General features: G+C 37.0%; 1 protein-coding gene across 3 annotated transcripts in view; it reads left to right on the forward strand.

Annotated features, from left to right (window-relative positions):
* Nucleotides 1-15120, forward strand: part of DAPK1 (death associated protein kinase 1) — a 90388-nt gene that overhangs the window by 46409 nt on the left and 28859 nt on the right. The window contains exons 4-14 of one of the 3 annotated variants that reach the window (XM_027880787.1): nt 4728-4866; nt 6729-6858; nt 7139-7187; nt 7329-7355; nt 7771-7923; nt 8071-8116; nt 9770-9859; nt 10269-10361; nt 11929-12048; nt 13139-13237; nt 14037-14135. In XM_027880787.1, coding sequence (XP_027736588.1) covers nt 7183-7187; nt 7329-7355; nt 7771-7923; nt 8071-8116; nt 9770-9859; nt 10269-10361; nt 11929-12048; nt 13139-13237; nt 14037-14135 — 732 coding nt within the window. In that variant the 5' untranslated portion in view covers nt 4728-4866; nt 6729-6858; nt 7139-7182. Of the gene's footprint in view, nt 1-4727; nt 4867-6728; nt 6859-7138; nt 7188-7328; nt 7356-7770; nt 7924-8070; nt 8117-9769; nt 9860-10268; nt 12049-13138; nt 13238-14036; nt 14136-15120 lie in introns of those variants that run through there. The other 2 variants (XM_027880805.1, XM_027880796.1) reach the window with 2 other exon arrangements.

The following is a 15120-nucleotide window of genomic DNA, read 5'->3' on the forward strand; positions in this document are numbered from 1 at the left end:
TAAACATGAAAATAGATTTACTTAGCCCTTCTGACTTTCTCTGTTATAACACGGTCAGTAATGTAACATGTCCTTTAGGATTAAGATGTGACTGTCATAAAGGACAAATTCATATTTTATTGAGCTAGATATTTGAACAACCTATTATGACTGCAAAACTATTACTTAATTTAAACGTAAACAGAAAGGTTTTATACAGGAACATTTAAAAAATAACACTTTAAAGGAAAACAGTACATAAAGGTGAACAGATGCAGGAATTTAGCTGTGACTTGGCTTGTAATCAAGCTTCTATGTTAATCTGAAGAGGTATAGGTTGTTGTCCATCACCTTAGGGCACAGAAGAAGAGATTGGGAAACTGTTTGGTAATTCCTACCAGCACACAGAGACATTGAACAGAGAGGAGCTCTGTGCTTCTGGAGGATACCAGGTATAGATACTCCGAAGTGCTCTACAGGATGAAACCGTAGTGCTTGGTGAACCTCTTGCCTCTACTCCCTCCAGGAAGCCATCTTTATCCAGCCAGTGGTTGGGGCAACAGTCTTTAAGATGCTGGCTGCATGTGCCCCTCTGTAGAGCACCGAGAGCAGGCTAGGAGCAAGTTTCTGTGGCTCAGAAAACTCGTGGACTGGTCTGGTTTCAGTTAGATTTCAGCAGGGTATTTGTGCACCTGCAACCCCAAAGATAACTTAGAAAGAAGACTTCATTGTAATGGAGGTGGAAACAGTGTACTTCTTGGGAGAAGATGACATTCAAAAAGATCCGTGAAAGGGGCTGTTGTCTCTGCCACCTTCTTTAGATTGACCCTGCTTCTGTGTGTGAGATGGGGTATACACAGGTCCGGTGGTGGAATGGGACTCTCTGCTTGGCTTCTGGCTCCTCTTCTGAAGGTGCCTAAGGGTTAATAAAATGTGCAGAGTTCATATGTAGTTTGGGACTGCGTTGCCCTGGCTGAGGCACAGGACTAGACTTGAAAACCCAAGAGCATTTTAGGAGGTTTGTGAAGACTGCAATAACTTACATAGCCAGTGTCTTTACTGGCTTCTTATAACCCATTTTTGATCTGCAATATCTGGAAGTCCAGTCAAGATCATTTAGTTATTCTAGATATATAATCTGATTAGGAAATCTCTGAAACGAGGCTCTGTTGATGAATCTGAGAACACTGTAATTCGGTGAATTAATTCTGGAAGTTAAACTCGTGACATATGTGGAGTGTGGATCTGTATTAACACTCCGTGACTCATTTGAAGTAATTGCCTTGCAGTGATACTATGGTTTTCTGTGTATCTGTGATAGTACAGCTTAATATCAGACCTGCCAGAGTCAGCAAAAGGGTAGGGAATAAGCAATCTCTTGATGAGTGTGAAGAGCAAGCTAAGAAACACAATCACCATTACTGAGCTCCCATGGGGATGTGGGTCGCAGCCCCTACATGGTGAGAAAGGGAGGTTGCCTGGAGCAGAGGGACCTTTCTGAGAAGCTAGGCTTTTCTGAGCTTCCAGGTGAAGCTTCTCATGCATGTTAGTTTAACATTTTAGTCATCATTGCTATAGAAACCCTTTTCTCTTATGCGTTATGTCCCTACCAGTAGAAGTAAGCAGCAGGCACAGATGCATGTGCACTGTGCTTGCCAGCAATGGCAGCACCCAGAGGGAGAACACAGGTTACTGAACTTGCCCCGCACCCTAGTTCAGGAGTTACCAGCAGGAGAATTCACAATGGCTCTCACTCTCTGAGGTCAGCCTGCACAGAATCTCAACTGGGATGTTAAGGGCGAGATGCGTAACAGGATGGGGCACGCCAAAGTCCTGTAGACCTGAGGTGCAGGTGCTTCTGGAACAAAGCTTTAAAGGCTTACGGGCAGTCCCTCCTTACTCACCTACTCATTAAGCAAGGGCTGCCCAGTCACTTAGGGCGACAGTGCTCAGGCATCTAAAGCACACAACATTTTGGAAAAATTTGCTGCTTTTACTAATGAACTTCCAGTTTTAAGAAAAAAAAAAAAAGGCATTTCAAGCCTTTTAGCTTCTCTGACTTCAGCTTCAAGATTTGCAAGTACTAGGTATATTACCTGTGAAATACAGATAACATTTTATTTCATGCTATTATAAGGCTTATGATATAATTATTAAAGAAATGTCACAACAACTAACCTGTGGTAAAGACAGAAGGATAATATTCAGCAGTGCTGAAGAAAAGCTATATGTCATCTGATGCAATTACCTTCACAAATGTCATGTCTTTGAAAAGTGTAAAAATGCATGTACATCAAACTTGTAATGTCATGCAAACTTTTAGGGTATGAAATTGCACAAATCTGAATAATTGCAGATATGAAGAAGCTGAAGATGAAGAGGCTTTTCACATTTTGCAAAAATGCAGTTAAGTTTCTTTTACTAGCTATCTTGAAAAGCTATAAACCTTGGTAATTATGTCTTTCTTTTGGGGTCTAAAAGGAATGTGTATAATCAGTGCTACTGTTCATAGGTGACTAATAAGTTTCACAGGCTGCATATCTTTAAAATACCAACAGGAGTAAGAGCAATCTTGACCAGCCATAAAACGTGTCAATACCTGCGTGACCCTGTCACAGTCTGAGGCTGCAGAGTGGACAGCATGGTGCTTCAAGTTGGCATTGCTGCAAATGCCTGTCCTGAGTACTTCTCTTGTTCTGTAATGGCTGATGAAGGCTTTAGGCATCAGCTGTTTTAGGCACTTTTGCTGTTTAATAAGTGGGCAGTCTATGTGAAAAGTGATCTGGATGCAGTCTTTTGGTGCAGTCTTCCAGGCTTTTCCTTGGCTGAGGATCCAGCTTTGCTGGTTTCCCAGGCTATGGTGGCTAGCTCAGTGCCAAGCCATGCTGAGTGCATAAAGGTGCTGGTGCCTGCGGCTGGGGCAGTAGCCACAGTGAGTCTGCCTGCTCCATCTGGTATGGCTGTGCTCCGGTTTACATCCTCCTGGCATCTGCAGCAAGCATCCACTTGTAAACATGTGGAAGCAAGTTTCACATAATGCGTAAATCCTCTGTACAATAATTGGAAAGGAAGAGAAATGCCAGCACTGTGTCACCATCCAGTGCTGTGTTCATCATCATGAAGTGCTGCAGAGATACAGGCCTTAGCCTGAAATCATTTTTTTATTTTTTTCAGTCAAAAGCAAAGAATGAGAAAATATGCATGAGAAAATGTGTCCATTTCTAAGATGCTTCTGACCAGCCTCTCTAAAATAACAAGTTGTATTTAGTCATTAGGAATTCCATTTTAATGTCTCTACAAGAAGAAAAAAAGTTATTGAAATGACCCTTCATCCTTCCAGTCTATAATTCTTATATTTTAATGACACTTCATTTCAATAATTGCTTTCATGCAGAAAATATTACAACACAAATAATACCCAAAACAATACTCTCATTATTGTCTAGGCAGTTCAATGAAAGCTCCAAGAACTCATTAAAATGCACTTTTCATGCAATTTGCATTACAATAATGCAGATTAAGTCTCTTAAAAAGTAGACATGATAAAGAAGTCAAATGTGTTTCCAGAAATCTACCCCAGCTGTTTAGCTGTTGTCACATGTGAATCCCGTCATGTTTCATAATCAGAGTTTTAAATTGTGAACTTATTTTAAAGTTTAAAAAAATTTAAATTTAAAAATTTTAAACTTTAAGTTGTGAAATTATTTTTCCCTAGAGAAAAACAATGTGATTTAGGGTGCATTTTCTGAATTTGTTTTAATATCAATAAAATGCAAAATATAGGGGGTATTATGATCATCTTTGCAGTCTCTAACACATTTCTAGATAATAGTGCTGCTTTTATAGATAGGGAAAATAGTTTCCCACAGTGGGAAGTCATCTTCTTCTATGTCCTTAAACAAGGTTATTGTCTGTTATTTAAGAATAGCTATACTTCCTGTTTCCTGTCACTTCAGTATTTCTCATGCTGTTGAATGAGTCAACAGCTGCTTGACTGAGCTGAGAAGAGGGTCATCTGCAGTTTATTCCTCTCTTTCTCACATGCAAAATCTAGATGTGCTTATGTACCCTCTCTTACCTCTTCTCTTTCTGTCTGTGCAGCTAGTACACATGCTGGAAATAGTCTTAAGGGCTTTTCCTTGTAGAAAAGCTGTGGTAATGTTGGAGTACAAATGCAACATAGGTACTGAATGTAATACACTATTTCAAAGAACAGAATATATTTTCAAAGATTTAAATGCTTTGAGGAGTTTAGAAACTGAATAGTAGAACAGCTGCCAGTAATTATTTCAAAGTAAGCTCTAAATTTTGTATTTTGAATTGAACGAGGGTGTGGAAATGCGATGTTTTACTGATATGAACCAATTCATGTTTTATTTTCTAGATAATGTCCCATTACATTAGTATATTTTGAGTATACTTACTTCGCATTTGATTTTATTCTTTTAAATGTGCATACAGAGAGGAGGGGCTTACTTAATTTGAATTTAGATACTGTCAGCCATTGTGGGTTTTAAACTTTTTTTGTCTGAAAATAAAACTCTTTTTAATGTATTCTTTTCAGGGAGAGGAAGGGGAATTACTAACTATTTTGATTATTGAATTAAGTAATTTTCATCATTTTTTCTGGTATTGGCAGCCTTTAAAGTATATGGATCCTTTTTCAAGGCTAGTTTGAGAACAGTCATGCTAAAGGGAACCCTTTAGTTAAAACAAGCTTGTCAATAACTCTGCTTCTGCTCTCTAAGGGTTGCAGGGGGAGAGCTCTTTGACTTCTTAGCTGAGAAAGAATCTCTCACGGAGGAAGAAGCCACAGAATTTCTCAAACAGATACTTAATGGCGTTCAATATCTCCACTCTCTGCAAATCGCCCACTTTGATCTTAAGGTATGTTGAGTTGATATGAACTTCAACAACTGTAAGCAACACGGGTTAAAATCCTTTGTAATGCTAGCTGCAAATCAGCCATCATGCAGATCTTGGGTGTAGCTTTGTTTAGTTAGCTTTTATGTAGACAGGGGAAAGCTCAGCCATTGGAAAGAAGTTACTGAACTGTAAATAGTTCCTGTCTGTTTTTAATGTAAGATTCTTCAGGGGAAATGGCGGCTTCTCACGAAGTTAAACTATTCTGAGAAAACAAGCCTGAAATAAAAATGAGAACTATGTTTTTTGGGGGGTTTGATTTTTTTTTTTTTTTTTTTAATGACAATGGGATCTGGAGGAAGCGTTCTGAACAGCGTTTTAACTGATGGGTTTGTTGTTTTGCTGTTCTTGTGGACATTTATGTTCACATGAATATTATTTATAGTCACTAAATTAAAACTGTACAAAGTTAAGTACAAAGATTTTTGTGGAGAAGACAGCAAATAATTTCCTCTTCTGTTTTTTTCTTTTTGGGGCTTTTATGTTTGTTTCAGAAAAGCTGTTAAATGCATCATTTTGGTAACGAAAGCAGAGCTTTTCTTATCTAAACTCAACTGCTGCTTTTTAAAGTTTAGAATCTTTCTCTCTGTGAGATCTCTTCCAGATGTAGGCAACTAAACTTTCCCTGAAGTCTGCTGAAATTGACAGTTATATCTATAATAGGAAAAGGAGTGATAATATTACATTGCAGTATAGTTCTGAAAGGTTTGCAGTGTTTTGGGGGTGAGGTAGGGAAAAGAATGGATTTTATGGTAAGCACACCTTTTCCAGTTTCCTCTACATTACCTCAGTAATGTATTTGGTCTTTGTGTGACAGCAAGAGAAAAGAATTGTAAGGAATGTATTTCTTACAGTGTGAAATGTGAATTTTTGCCAAGGTGTTTGTAACGAAACAAGTCATCCTTACACTGGATACCAAAAATTTGTAAATTAAAAGAGGCAGCAAAAATTAAAATGTGCAGAACAATAAAAGTATGCAATAGAAATACAAGGAGGAAATGAAGAAAATTGCATTTGCACATATCTGCTTCTGTGTTTGGGACAGAGAGGTAAAAGAAGAGTGATGAGGAAGAGCTGTCCTTATTAACTTCAGAATCTCTTAAAAATGTGAACAGGATGGATGTAGCTCCAGGACCTCTTTGGAGTACACCACTTTATGGACATGACAGGATATGGAGATTAAATAGCTGGTTCTGTATGGTAGTTAAAGTGAGGCAGTGTAGAAGCAGGCTCCATTGCTGATAATCTCGATGTTTTGTCTTCTTTGTTCTGGTTTTACATATTTCAAAATAAGGTAGGAAAGACAGGACATCCTGCTCTTTTTCCTTTTTTTGAAAGTATATTGAGCCTTAAAATCTGGGAGTCAGACCACTGCAAAAGTTTCCCTGAGAGATCCAAAGGCAACAAGATGTACCTCGCTGATTGCTTATGTGTGTGAAAGAAACCTCTTTCAGGAACTAATATAAACCTAGCCTGGTAACTAGGTCTTTGTTTCTTGCAAGCTCCCAGCACTGCTGGAAGGGCTGTAGTACAGGGGCTGTGGTCTTTACTGAAGGCTATGTATTTCACTTAGGGTCAGTCCACATGGAAACTGCAACTGTGGTATCTACAAGAAGTAAGGTCATGGCTCTGTAGAAATCATAGCACTCCAGCATCAACATGAAACCCTATTTTACCATAGTAATTTTTAGCATATGTTAGATCATAATAGGAAAAGACAGGATTTTTCTGGGAGTCTAAAGGAGGTAAAGAGAAGCATTCGGTGCTGACAAATACTGATACCTGTGTGTAATCTCTCTTTCTTTCTTCCTTCCTCCTCCTCAAAGCCTGAAAATATAATGTTGTTGGACAGGAATGTACCAAAGCCTTGAATCAAGATTATTGACTTTGGCTTAGCCCACAAAATTGACTTTGGGAATGAATTCAAAAATATCTTCGGAACACCGGAGTTTGTTGGTGAGAAACTGTTTTTTCTTCAAACTATTCTTTCTCAGTCTCTGAAGCAGAATTTTTGGCTTAGCTTGGTTTACTGATTTACAGATTATGTAATTTTTAAGTAATTCATGACATTTTGAAATTTAAATAAGCAATTTGCAGAATTTGGTTTCAACTTAGACTTGCATTAAGGTGTTTATCTATCAGCATCTTAGCTTATTAGCTCTGACATACACAGGCTCAGAGTCAGACCTAGATCTGTTCTTTGACTAGGTACTGATCTTCCTGCTTTTTCCTTTAGCTCCTGAAATAGTAAATTATGAACCTCTTGGTCTTGAAGCAGATATGTGGTAAGTTATTGGACCTTACCTGAAATAAGTCTCTCATGGTTATTCTTATGTTCTAACCTCTTTTTTTTCTCTCCTCTCTCTCTCATCTGTTTCTTTCTCCTCTCCCTCATCCTTTTTTTGTTTGTTTTTCCTTCAATCCAGGAGCATTGGTGTAATAACTTATATTCTGTAAGTACCAAAATCTATGGGTGGTTCTTGCAAATGCTGTTATTTTTTAATTCTGATTCTATTATCTGGGGTTTTGGTGGTGTCTTTACAAGTCAAGCCATTTTGATTGCACATCCTGATTCAAGTTGTGTGATGATAAAAGCAATAGTGTAATTATTGAAAGAATTACCACTGATCAGATAGCATTGAAAACTCCTCAAATCTGTAGGTAACTGTCCTACATCTTTATCTTGACCAGTATTCTTTGAAATAACAGCAAAGTTTTTGCCCTGCTAGATCACATCTTCCTGAAAGCATGTTTGCAGCCTTAAAGTGGAAAATAGAAATGTTCACTTCCTGCTATTATTTGATCTCGGAGGGCTGAAGCAGCAATGCTACAACACATAATGAGAGAAATGTTCTGCCTGTCTTGCAGTCTAAGTGGTGCATCTCCATTTCTTGGAGAAACCAAACAGGAAACATTAGCAAATGTGTCTGCTGTGAATTATGAATTTGAAGAAGAATTCTTCAGTAATACCAGTGCCCTAGCTAAAGATTTCATACGAAGACTTCTAGTCAAGGATCCAAAGTGAGTTGTTTTACATGTGTATGCACTGTTGCAGCATATATATCTAGTATTTTAAATTACATGATATTTTGAGATGTTAATTTAATGAATATAAGGCAGTATATATTTTTTGGTATCTGAGCAGTTCTGTCTTTTATTGTCTTAAAGGAAGAGAATGACTATTCAAGACAGTTTGCTGCATCCTTGGATCAAGGTTAGCATGTAATTCATTCTCTGTGTCGTGTTTTTAATCATTCCTCATTTCATACTATGTGTTCACTTTTCAAGTTCCTTAACAAGGAGAATTGGCATAATTATTTAATATAACTTACTGTTTTGGAAAGCTGTCTGTATGAAAACTAACACATGCAGAATGTGGACTTCATTAATATATGCTCTATGTAACTTTGCAATAACAGTCCACCACTGAGTTTAAAAACATGCTCAGGCAGAGAAGCTAACCTTCAGAGGACATTGCACTGACAAAGATACATTCTCTGAATCCAGTGTAATTTCCTCTAATTTTTCATCTTCTAAACCTCTTATTTATCTTGGGGAAAAAAGAGCAATCTCTCTTTTGTCCTTTCCTAAAGAATGCAGTTGATGCAGGTTGGTGGCCCACTTCTTCAGTGTTTCAGTATTTGGTTTGGAGCAAGTTGATGTGGTGCTACTGGCTGAGAGGGAGAAAATGGCACCCATCACCCTTTTCAAGGGTTAACCTGGCAGTTAATTTTTTAATTCTGTATCCCACTCTGATTGTGAGTAGTAAACCCCTTCAGGTAGTAAACCCCTTTCCCAAGTCTTGGAGATCCACAGTGGGTATTTGACCCTATTCCACTTCCTAGAGAACCAGTTAGCAGAATATTTATCTGTGTCACAGCTGCTCCAGTTCACAGTACAGTATCCTAGGGCAGACATTTCTACAGCAGTATGCCAAACACTACACTTTTCTGAATTTTTGTTTAGGTAATCTTAAATAGTTGAAATGTGTTGAACATACTGAAATGATATTTTGAACCACGGCAGCAGGAATTGTCTAGGTTTGTCTCTCAGGGACCAAGGCCCACACTCCTGCAAAGAGACAGGTTGTTTTGTACTCTGTTATTTTGCTTTATACCTTAACTTTCCAAGCATTCTGTTCCCACCCCACTGGTCTTATCATCTGTTTCCCCTTTCCCATCGCTATCTTTACCTGCATTTCTGTGGCAGGGGAGGTTAAAACTAGATGATCTTTAAGGTCCATTCCAACCCAAGCCTTTCCAGGATTTCCCCATAAAAATGACATCAAATATGGGATCATAAAATGGAAAATTTTGTACGCTCCATTAGTCATTGGTTCTTAGTATTAACCATCAGAAAGTTCAAAGGATGCAGCCCTAGAGCTTGCTGCACTGGTCGATGGATTTTTGTTGTTGTTTTACTGGGGGGAGTTGTTCAGCAGCATCCAGGTCATTGAACTGAAACTGTAACAAAGTTTGACTAAATTTAAAATCAGCCAGGAAACCTTCCCAGATTTATCTTAGAAATCAAATACCTCCATCAGAGAAGGAGATGAAGAACAAAGCTGAATGTTCTGATGGGTGTTTCTTTGTTGTATTTAAAGTGAACAAAAACATTATGTATTTAAAATGAACAAAACACATTTGCATAAAATATTTTTAGGTCTGGATTTCCTTTCAGGTATTTTCTCAAGAAATTCTATCTGTATGCCACACTATACTGTGGATGTTAAAATTACAATTACTTTATTATTATAGTATGATTAGGGTACTATTATAATATGAGTGGAAACCATCACTGAAGGACAGCCTTACATACAGAAAATATGGGATATTTTAGAACAGCTTCATTTTTCTTTTGCTCATAGCCTAAAGACACCCAGCAAGCACGTAGCAGAAAAGCTTCTGCAGTGAATATGGAGAAGTTCAAAAAGTTTGCAGCACGACGAAAATGGAAAGTAAGTCATTCAATAATGCATCAAAATGTTGCACATACAAATGCAGTAGCATTGCCTGCTCCAGGGAAACATAGTGCATGTAGGACTAGAGAAGAAGGAAGAAGAAGCACATTCCTCTGTCATTTGGAATAAATTGTTTGAGCATGGTGGTATGGGAGAAGGCTTCTCTGTAAATGATCTGCATACAAATGCTTGTGTGCATGTGGATTGTTTGTTTTGTGCTTCTGTTTGGATTATAAATGCCAAAAGAAGTTGAAGTTTCAAATGCAATATACAAAGCAGATGGGGGTTTTGAAATCAAACTTCAGTTTGTTTTGCTAAGTCCTTTAAAATCTCTGCAATAGCATTTTATCACCAGTATCTGTTTTAATTTTTTTACATACTTTTTTTTCTTATTGTTACTACAAAGCAATCAGTGCGCTTAATATCCTTGTGCCAAAGATTATCAAGATCTTTTTTGTCCAGAAGTAACATGAGTGTCGCTAGAAGTGATGATACTCTGGTAAGTGTGTTCTTATATGTTTAGAACATTTTACTGCAGATGAAAATTACAAGTTTCCAATTAGTAGAAATATTGGGCTATTGAAAGTGTAAATAATAAATTAATCTCATATGCAGGAAGAAATCGGTTTTAAGGCTACAGAGGTCATTTACCCATAGTTTGATCTTCTGCATAGCACAAACCTTGAAATTTACCTCATTAATTACCAGACTGAGGCTGATAGGTAGTGTCGAAACTTCATCTGTCTTGGTTTTGAAATTTGATTCAGGAGGATTTTTTGTACTGTAGCAACTGTAATGTGAAAAAGTGGCATTTGAATTTACTCGTTGTGTACAGTAAAATAATATTCCTTATATTTCCTTTTTTTTTAAACTGAATATTCAAAATCATCGAGTCCCTCTTAAATCCACTGAATGCTAGACAGCAGTATCACAACAAGTAGTTATTTAAGGAGGAAATTTTAAAGTTGGCCAGTATTCAGTTTCTGGTTTTATATATGGATACTAGTGTTGAGTAGTTGAGAACAATTGCTGTATGTTTTGCGATCGCAAATGCTTGTAAATCCAAAAGCATTCTTTTTAGCTTGCTTCACAAGTTCTAATACATACTTCATAAATTTCCTGTCATCAGAAAAGAATGTGCATCAATACGTTTAGATCTGGGTAATATCATCTTTTCTGTGCATTAATAGGATCAAACTCCAAAAATTCTGCAGAGCCCCTTTTATGCATATTATCTTCCCTGTGTCCCTTCTGTGCAACTTGGTGTTCATGTTTCCACTTTTCCTTCTCTTTCTGCTTCTGTACTCTTTGTTCTATCTTCTTGCCTTCCTTTCCCCACCCTCTCCCCCACCTCAGCTATCTGTATGTCTTTTAACACTGGATCAGCATTTCACTCCTGTGTTCCAGCAGAAAGGATTGTAGCCTAATGTTAGTGTCCTAAAAAAATCTGAAACCTCAGGAGAGAGGAGGTAAGAGCAATCCAAATAATGGGCTCTCTGAATTTCAGTTCTTTTAGTGTATAGGAGAAAAACAAAGTTAAACCTGCAGAGGTATCTACATTCTAGATTTTTAACTGATTCCTTGGAATAGATGAAAGTTTGGTCCAGAGTACCTCTCCTGTGTCATATTTGTGGATGGCACAAAACCCGATGCTTCAGTTGGTATTTGTGTACCTTTTGGTTTTTTTAATGTTCACATATATGCATGGAATTAGTTTCCTGTCATGCAAGTATTCCATTTATTGAAAGTCCTAGGAGGAAAAAAGAATACACCTAATAAAAGAACCTATTTGGAATTTCAGTGAGTAATGGGGATTTGTGTGAAAAAGAGGGAAGCAAATTGTACTAGAAGAAGTGTGGGGGTTTTTAGTGTGGGTTTTCAAATAACATATGTACATGTTAGCCATATGTTTCATGAAGGATTACAACTTGCAGCTGAAGCACTCTTTTATAAAAAAATACTTTGAAAATTTTAGGTTTTAATTTTTTTAGATGTCTTGGCAACTGTTGAGATAGGGATTTTTTCTTGAAGCTAATAATTTTTCTTCTTTCTCATTTAATTGCAAGGATGAAGAAGATTCTTTTGTGATGAAAGCTATTATTCATGCCATCAATGATGACAATGTACCTGGATTGCAGCACCTTCTGGGATCTCTGACAAATTACGATGTCAATCAACCCAACAAGGTAGTGTGGGTCTGTGTTGAGGTGCGTGGGGGACTAGCTATAATCCTGTTGGATAGAGCAACATGGTTGTAAAATAGAAATGTAACACCTGAACTGAAAAGACCAGGGGATGGAAAATAATTCTGCCTTTTTTTTAGGAGAAATTTAACCTGCTTTGTGTTCAATCTTCTTAAGCTACATTAAAATGGAGCCTAAAATGGGACGTTTTGCCTAGGCCTTTGAAAGGTTTTACTTAAATCTATTGTCAAGAATTGTAGTATATCAGATATCAGCTTTGCTTTTTTCTGCAGTTGCTGTTTCTTGTGGCAGATGAAGATGGCAGAATATATAGGAATAACTAGACTGCCAAAATTGATTTTGCAAAGAGTTGTTAGAAACAGAAGTTCTAAACTGCAGAAAAAGGTTATGTGAACCTAATGTTAGATGGTGGTGTTCATTTTCAGTAAAGAAATTGCTTGCCCACTACAGTATTTCAGTGCACTGCTGCTGCACTAACAGTAGTCTTGGAGCTGAGGCCACGAGGCCAAATTTCTTGTGCTGGCTCAGCTGTTTAACCTTGGAGAAATCATCTCTGCTCTAATTTTCACTTTTTTTAATGGTTACACTGACCTTCATTACAAATTACTTTGAGAAATATTCATGAAGAGCAATATAGAAGTAAAGTGTCTGTTATTTTATTATGATATGGTCTTGAACCATATAAGAAATCACTGTATTTTTTGTTTTAATGGTGCAGTCCCATTTAACTTTCCTAGATGTTGCTGGTGGCTTTGAAGTGGTGTGGTAGCTACAAAGATGCAAAGTGAGTGTTCTTGCCAAACTAGTGTTAACATTGATAGTCCTAATTTGAAAAGCATACATTTAGTGTGTGATACGTCGTATAGTGTGAACTCAGTTCAAAAATATGGAAAATTGCTGTGCAATATTTTTTTTTTTAATAAAGGTATAATTATTCTCATACAGTATTTCCTGAAGACTTAATTTGAAAGTGGAAATCCAGAGATAACATTCAATGCCTGGCTTCTCTTACGCTCTTTCCTTAATCCTTCAAAAATTAATTATGTCATTCTTGCTTGTATTTTGTTATTAGCATGGAACCCCTCCACTACTGATTGCTGCTGGCTGTGGAAACATTCAGATGCTTCAGTTGCTTTTAAAGCGTGGATCTCGTATTGATGTTCAAGATAAGGTTGGAGTTCTGCTTTGTCAACTGTTCTTTATAAGATTTTCAGTACAGTTAGCAGGAGACAAGCAGTTCAGACCAAGTTGTATTGGAAATTAAAAAATCTGAGCTGTAGATCCTGTTTTCTGTCTTCCACAGCAAAAACAAATCTTTAGTAATGTCGTTTGTTATGAGTGCATATCCTCTGATTTTAATCACTTTATTAGCTGAAGTAATTCGAATAATACTAATCTTAAAATGTAGTTCATGCTTACAAAACTGCCTCAATTAGTTCAAATTAGTGATTGCCCTAAAATACAGATGTGAACTCTATTTAATATGAAATGATAAATACACTCTTTAGCCATGGAGAATATCGCAACTAAAACTCATATTTGATGGAGGATATGCTTTGCAACAAGCTTTTTTTTCAAAATGTGCTGTAACATCCTAGTTTTTATTTAAAGCAAACTTGAACAACTGTCTGCTTCTCCATCTAGTAGATGGCAAAGTAAGCAGAAGAAAGGTTTTTATCTCATGACTGTTTGTTCTAAAAAATTCCCTAACAAGGGAGAAGAGGATTATCCTTGCTAACAGTTAGTAATCCTGTTAATCATCCTTGCATAGAGGTTTTTGTTGTCACTGTCAGTATGTGGGGTTGTTAAACCAATTTAAAATTTTTTTTCAGAAGTGAATGTGTTCATATAAGCTTGAATAGCTTTTCAGTGTATCTGTATACATCTACATGCATGTATACCTCTGCTGAACATCTAGAATTGGGATTCTAAATTGATTAATAACTTTTCAAATCAAATATTTTTGGCAGGCTGGATCTAATGCAATCTATTGGGCTTCTCGACATGGTCATGTAGAAATGCTGAAATTTCTCAATGATAATGAATGTCCTTTGGATGTTAAGGATAAGGTAAGCCTTCTTCTCTAATTTTATCTTAGCAAAGAGAGAAGTTTTTCAGTTGGAATGATTTTCAGCTGGGTCGTAATTCCAAGAATGTGACTGGCTTTTTGAGTGTGGTTTTCTGAGCTGACATAGAGGGCTGTGATAACAGAGCTTTACAGGAGCTGGATGTACTTATTATTTTCCTGACAAATGTTAGCCAAGCGTGCATGTCAAATGTGGTGAGTACATGATGGGTAGGTGGGGAAGTACAAATCTAAATTAATTTTCACTTGAAGACTAGATTTCTCATTGGAACTAAGGGTGAAATCGTGATTCTGTTTTTCACTCCTTTTGATTGAAAATCACTTTTGTCTGACAAGTAAATTTGACTGTTATTAAGTTGAGTATAAGGAAGCCTAACAATTTATAGCTGATGAGCACTTACCTTGTCTTCAGCAGTGTTATTTGAGCAACATTTGCCCTAGAAACTAGTTGCTGTTAGTCTGATACCATGACAATGTTTTTATACTAGCCAAAGCTCCAGTACAGAGGCAGTTTTACTTGTGAAACACAGTTTGCTTTTTTGAGGAAACTAGTGCAAGGCAAGGTACATTACAAAAATTGGTGTGACTCCTGATAGGGCTACTATGAAAGAGGTTACTCTCTTAATAAAAATACCATTTCTTTTTCATATAATTTCAAAAAAGTGTTGTAAATAATTAGACATAATGACCAAAATGCACCAGGATATACCCAGGTTTGTTAGGCCAGTTCCTTACATTTGAATATGCAGGAGTGGGTGGGGTTGCATATGGAAATAGTATGAATAGAAATAGGACATCTGTTTCAACAACATTTGCACACACAGCTTCCTCATATTGCTCAGAAATCCCATTGTGGCTGTGATTTGGAACAAATAATGTAGGAAAATTGGTTCTGAAAAAAGAAAGCCTTTGAAGAAATAACTACTTGTCAGGTGGTGGTATATCTGTCATGTACAATTGGTTTGTAA

The sequence above is a fragment of the Empidonax traillii genome, unplaced genomic scaffold (genome assembly GCF_003031625.1).
Source record: "Empidonax traillii isolate 1590-97213 ecotype Southwest subspecies unplaced genomic scaffold, ASM303162v1 scaffold6:size4315531, whole genome shotgun sequence".
In the NCBI taxonomy this organism is placed as follows: Eukaryota; Metazoa; Chordata; class Aves; order Passeriformes; family Tyrannidae; genus Empidonax; species Empidonax traillii.